Source organism: Oryzias latipes, chromosome 4 (assembly GCF_002234675.1).
Source record: "Oryzias latipes chromosome 4, ASM223467v1".
In the NCBI taxonomy this organism is placed as follows: domain Eukaryota; kingdom Metazoa; phylum Chordata; class Actinopteri; order Beloniformes; family Adrianichthyidae; genus Oryzias; species Oryzias latipes.
Genome location: NC_019862.2, coordinates 19,729,311 through 19,735,310, shown reverse-complemented (window position 1 = coordinate 19,735,310; position 6,000 = coordinate 19,729,311). Strand labels below are relative to the sequence as shown.

Here is a 6,000-nt window from a genome sequence, read left to right as displayed (position 1 = left end):
TCCTGTGTGGCTGTTAAAAGCTTCAGAATTTAGGATTTTCTAAAGTTCTTGTGCCTTTGTGAAATTCTTGGCTTTTAGCATATAAGACATGTTCTGATGGGGATGATTTTCTGTCAAGAGTTCAGACCTGTATTGGCAAAAATTTTCTGGCCAAAAAAACAACAACATGTAAAATATTCATGAATGGCAGAAACTGTTATAAGCCTGACACTTTAGGAAAAGTTTCTTATTTGGCTGTTTGTCAAAAGAAGTTCTGCTATTTTTAAATGTTTTTGTGTTCTAAAAATTAAACTAGAAGGGAAGGCAAATAAGAAAAAAATAAATAAATATATCTGTGAATGTTTGGAAATAGTTTTGCGAGCAACACTTTACCAACAAAAGCAGGGTTCTTTTTTAATAAAGAGCTGGAAATTTTAGGGTTAAATACAGCTGACACGCAGAAACAGTGTACACTTCATCCTTGTAATTACAATAAAAGTAGTTTTATTTTATTTAACCTTCCTATGAAATATGGCTACTAATGATGCTTAGCTTTTTTATGTTACGAAAAGACTGCACTTAAAGTAAAAAAAAAAAAAAAAGATATATAAAGAAACTCTGATTTTAAGAAAAGCTCCATTTAGGAGCTCTGACATGCTGACACAGCCAGTCAGGCGAGTCTTGCCGGCAGAGTTTGCTAATGGGTTGTTTTGCATTCTTGTGGAACTGAGGATGCTGCCTGAGCTAATTTCTATTTGGTCTAAAAGTGGCCACACAGCGAAGCAGCATGCCAGCAGTACAATATCAGAGGCCACACTCCCTTCAGTCAGTCTAACGCCTGATCTTTTCAACCTGAGTTATATCCAGTGCATCCTTGACCTCTGTTGGCAGGGCCCATTTGAACACACATTTCTGATTACATTGGGGATTTTAAAAGTACTGTAGTGTAGTAGTGTAGTGTAAAAGACCTCAGGTTGTGCTTACATGTAATAAACAGAAGGCAGCTACTGCACAGCTGAAATGGCAAACTGAAGAACACCTCCACTGTAACCCACAAAGACTGAACTAATTTGTGTATTGGATGTGCAGGTTGCTTAATTTGGGGGAAAAAAAAAGTTGTTTTTTTTAATTTGACAATTCAAAAAAGTGGAATTAAAATTTTTGCTATTTTTATTTAAGTCAAAGTGTAAATTCAATCATTTTTATTTTTAGCAAAAATATCAGAATGAAAATGTGCCCAAAAAAGTGGTCGCCACCTTTACTATTTTATGGTCACAAGTGAATTTACGTGACAAAAAATAAAATACAATAGAAAAAACAAACAAACAAAAACAAAGAGTTGAATTATTTTTCTGCGAGTGTTCCATTTTTTTTAGCAAATTTTACATTATCACAAATGACATTATGAAGCCACATGTTCATCAGTAAAAATGCCAATCTTAAAAATGCAATCAGAACAAACTGATCACCTTTTTTTTCAGAACTGACGATACTAAAAAATATTCAATGAGTCATCAAGTCAAGGCAATGTGTTATAATTGCTTTGATTTCATTTCTCAAATAAAAATACTACATGGTTTTGAAATATTGCTTCACATTTGAATTTTAAAAAGAGTTATCAAGCTCTTGAATAAGAACACTTTTAGAACGAACCTAAATTGAATCTTGAATTTGAAGAAAGGCTCATATCTGCTCCATACATTTGACTTAAAAAAATGTTTGCCCATCTCTTTTAGATTTTGCAGCCAAGACTTCTGTGTGGATCCAATTAAATAAATAAATATGCAAATATATATAATTAAAAAATAATATTTACTGACCAAGTAATGACAAGAGTTTTGTCTCGGATGTTTTGTTGAATCTTGAAATCAAACTTCTCTGTAAAGTCTTTGTATTATTAAAGAAAATCTGTGTAAAGTATTGTCAGAAGCTAATATATTTATATATTATTAGAAAAATCATGCATTTAAAACCCAATTAGTTACCATAAAAAAATGTTCAACAGCAACAATCTGTTTTAACATTATGTGTTTTAATATCAATTTATCTACAAAAGAACTTGACTGACACCACAATAATCTGTTCTTCATGGAAAGTGCACTGTCACTAAAGCAAAGAAACATATAAAAATTACAAACAAAGACTGTACCATTTTGACCAGGAATTGTCCATTCACCTGCTGTTGGTGCGTAGAGTATAAATGAGCAGAGTCATTTTGGAACAGTATGGTTTTCGGCTTGATGGATGTTTTCAAAGTTAAAATCTCCTTCCTTTTTTTTCTTTTTCTTTTTTGTAACAGTTGTGCATTTCCTCCCTGGTCCAGCCCAGTCTCTATGTATAGTACTGCATCCACAAACCGCCGGTTTGAATACATTCTTCAGCTGTCCACAGCTGATCGTCTGGATTAATTACAGAGTTTGGCAAATCCATGGAGACTGAAAAAGCAACTGTACCACAAAGGCCACAATTTTTATCTCAAGGAGTTTTCCTTGCAGCCATTTACAACCAATCTCTCCTCTCAAGCAGCTGTTAACTGCACAATTTAGTGGTCTCGTAATCCATCGTGTTAGGCAGACGTGAGCTGAAGGCCTGTAAGGAGGCATGAATGCGAACCACCTCACTGGCCGTCAGTTTGAGTCTGTGACGGAGCAGACAAGCAAACAGGTCCAACTTTTGTTGACCTGGAGGGGAAAGCCTGTTCACCCGATCTCGTATTTCCAAGAGCTGAAGAATGGCCGTGTCCTGGGAGCCCTGGGTGTAAGGATAGTCCAGCTGAAGAATCAAGTCACGGATTGCTTCTGGGTCAAAGTGCATGCTATAGCCAAAAACCTGGATGCTGTTGATTTTCATGTAGCCCAAACTCTGAGCAGGGTCGGTTATTTCAATGGGTTCATAGTAAACGCTATCGTTTCCCCCACTGTGGGTCTTTATCCTGCTACGAAGGTAGATGTGAATGGTTTCAAAGAAAGTCTTCCACTTGTTGCCCAATGTCAGAGACCAATTATAACATTCAAAAGGTAGGTCCAGTTTAGTGGCCTGCCAGTCTGGAAAGCTGTTCTCATTTACAGGGATGTACCAACTCTCTGAGTGGCTTCCACCAAATGGGTTGATGTAAAGAGTGAGAGCGGGCTCCAGGGTGCTATTTTTTGTAAGGCAGATCTGGAGGGATATTCCCAGCAACATGTGGACCATGTTGGACTTGTACTTGTTGCTCTTCAGTGTAAGCAGCATCCTCTTTCTCCATGATGGATCAAACCAGCTGTTGAGACGCATGTCATTGCTGATGAAAATTGCATGAACCTAAAAGACAAACACAGACACAAATGAATCAGTGTTTGTATTAAAAAGCTTTAAATGTTAATTATTCCATTTAGTGTACCAACCTTATATATTTTAAGTTTTTAATTCACACTATTTTAGACTACAGTTGTGCTATTTTTGGTATGTGATGTGTTGGTTCATAGTACAGCATTTAGCATGTTTTGAGGCCTGGCAAACTTTTGAAAATATGGTTCTAAATTCTGTATGAAAGCTATAAAGTTCATGTTGCTCATAGACCTCTCCTTTTGCTACTTGATGGCACCATTTATAGCTAGAGCACAGACGTGAAAACTAAGAAAAACTCGTTAAAGCTACCATCATAAATCAAAGTTTTCAGGTCAAATACATACTTTTTTTAAACATTTTCTTTTAATCAATGTTAAGGGTTTTATGCAGATTGGATAAATGTTTTAACCAGAGAGTATTTACAATTTTTTTAGAAAATGTTTGAGTAAAAAAAAAGCTTTTTTTCCAGCTCGTTTGTAAATGGAAAAAATGTGTTACTCCAACATAAACTTAAAAAAATGTGCTGGTCTAATGGCACAAAACAAAGGCAGCACACTGATCCACATGAATCATTTCTCTAAACATTTCCTTGAACTTGGTCTAAAATCTAAATGTACACCAAGGACACATGTTGACATTGAAATGCAAAGAGCGTAATTTAGCCATTATCCTTTTAACTTCATAATGCACTCATGGGTCACAAACCCCTCAGACAATAAATACAAGTAAAAGAAAAGCACAGAGAGCTTAAATGGAACATCTTAGAGGTACATTTATCTAAAAAATAAAGCCTATTATAAAAAAAATGAATTTGGCTCAAAACAACAAAAAAGTTCTAATCATATAATGCCACCAGATACCCAGTTTTTTTTTCTTTCTACATTTAGTATGAGTTCCTTAAGCTTTTAGGTTTAAGTTACACTTGTGTTTTGCCTGCATCAACTGATCAGTCAAGCTCAAGCTTCTTAAATAGGTTATTGGACACATAAAAAGTTCTTACACTTAGAAATTGACACAAACTAAACTGATACTGTTAAAATTGTATTATTTGACAATATTTTAAATTATGTATAAACCAATATTTCAGAAACACTAATGGCTGGTGTAAATTGACAGTAAAAATCTAGAAATATGTCATATTTGCAATGCAAGGCTGGTATGTGTTGTGTTGTGTTTAAAGTGATTAACAGAGAAAAAAACAAAACACTATTCAAAAACCCCTAAAATCTAATGTAGTCATTTAAAACAAATGAATACAAAATGACTTGCAAAATTGCATATGTCATGATTTGATGTGTCTTGGAGATTGTTGTTCAAAAGATCCTTTCTTATTTTTTTTTCCATATGTGCTAACAAACTGGATGTCAATGTTTGCTATAACTAAAGTTTTATTTTTTTGTCCTCAAAAAAATTTTCTGTGTCCTACTTAACTCCTGTTTATTTATTTTTTTCTTGAAACGTAAAGCTGTTCACTTCACATTGGCTACAATACTAATGATGTGTTATACAGTCACAAAGTTTTGGATTGCACACACAGTCAGACTTAAAGGGACGCAGTGGACCTAAGTTTATTTCTTTCTGGAGATCAAAAACATCTTTGGTGGAATTAAACAAAATTTCAACCGAGGAAGATGAAAAAAAAACACATCACATTTCTACATGTAAAAATTCATCAAACAGTCAGGCATACCCTTGAGGATTGGATTGCACAACACTGACATCATAGTTGTTGTAAGAAGTTTCCAAAATGAATTGGCAGAAGTTCATTTCTTAGACATGAGATGACAGCAAACCAGATGTCACTGGATAAATTACAGTTTAACAAATGTTCTTCTCTCTTTTTTGAAACTTTTTGTTTGATACAGCTGGATTTGTCTTTTTAAAAGTATATCTCTTTCTTATTTTGGGGGTTAACCAAAACCGTACTGGGACATGTATGTGAGAAGAAGTGGCTATTTATTTTTCACACTTTTTGGACGTCCCCTGCAAGGACTGCTGCCTCACAACAAAAAGGCCTTGGCTCAAATCCTGGCTGGGTTTCTTCTGGTACTCAAGCTTTGCTGTGGGACATTAGAAATTGCCCCTTAGAGGCAAGTATGAATACATTCGGTTGTTCGAATAAGCATCCCCTCCCTCTAATCACACAAAAGTATAGATAATAAATTAATAAATGGATTGATTTAATTCTATTTGACACGGACCATATTTATCAATATGCATTGCAGTCAGATGTTATTGATTAAAAAAAGAAGCACCCTAATTTTTTTCTTTATTATTGAAAAACACTAGCTACATTTCCCGCCTTTTCTTCTCAGTCATTCACAATCATATTATTGCCTTTAAACTCAAGAATGTTTTTTCTCTCATCACTCTAGACATTTTTTCAGGCTCTTCTCCTAGCCCTACCACTACTAGTATCTATGCCATGCTATGCTCATTTATGGTTTGAGCTTATGAAAGTATGTCTTCAGCAAAATATAAGACTTATTTATTGACATTTTTCTGTAACAAAAAAAAAACAAAACAAAAGAATAAAAAAAAAAAAAACTTTACATTTCTAAGATTTCTGCTTATTGAAAGAAGCTGCTTATCTCATCATCAAGGATGATTCCATAGCAGATAGTTTTAAAAGGGGTCCTCCAGGCTCAGTTGTTTTAAGTTGCATATCTTTTCCCTCTTATCCAGAGTTAAGAA

General features: G+C 34.5%; 1 protein-coding gene across 1 annotated transcript in view; it reads right to left on the bottom strand.

Annotated features, from left to right (window-relative positions):
• Positions 1–1,990: 1,990 nt before the first annotated feature.
• LOC101162515 (BMP/retinoic acid-inducible neural-specific protein 3) overlaps positions 1,991–6,000 on the bottom strand; it is a 69,853-nt gene continuing 65,843 nt past the window's right edge. Inside the window, exon 9 of the mRNA XM_023954378.1 lies at positions 1,991–3,279. Within this exon, the coding sequence (XP_023810146.1) occupies positions 2,509–3,279 (771 nt within the window). The 3' untranslated portion in view covers positions 1,991–2,508. The remainder of the gene's footprint in view (positions 3,280–6,000) is intronic.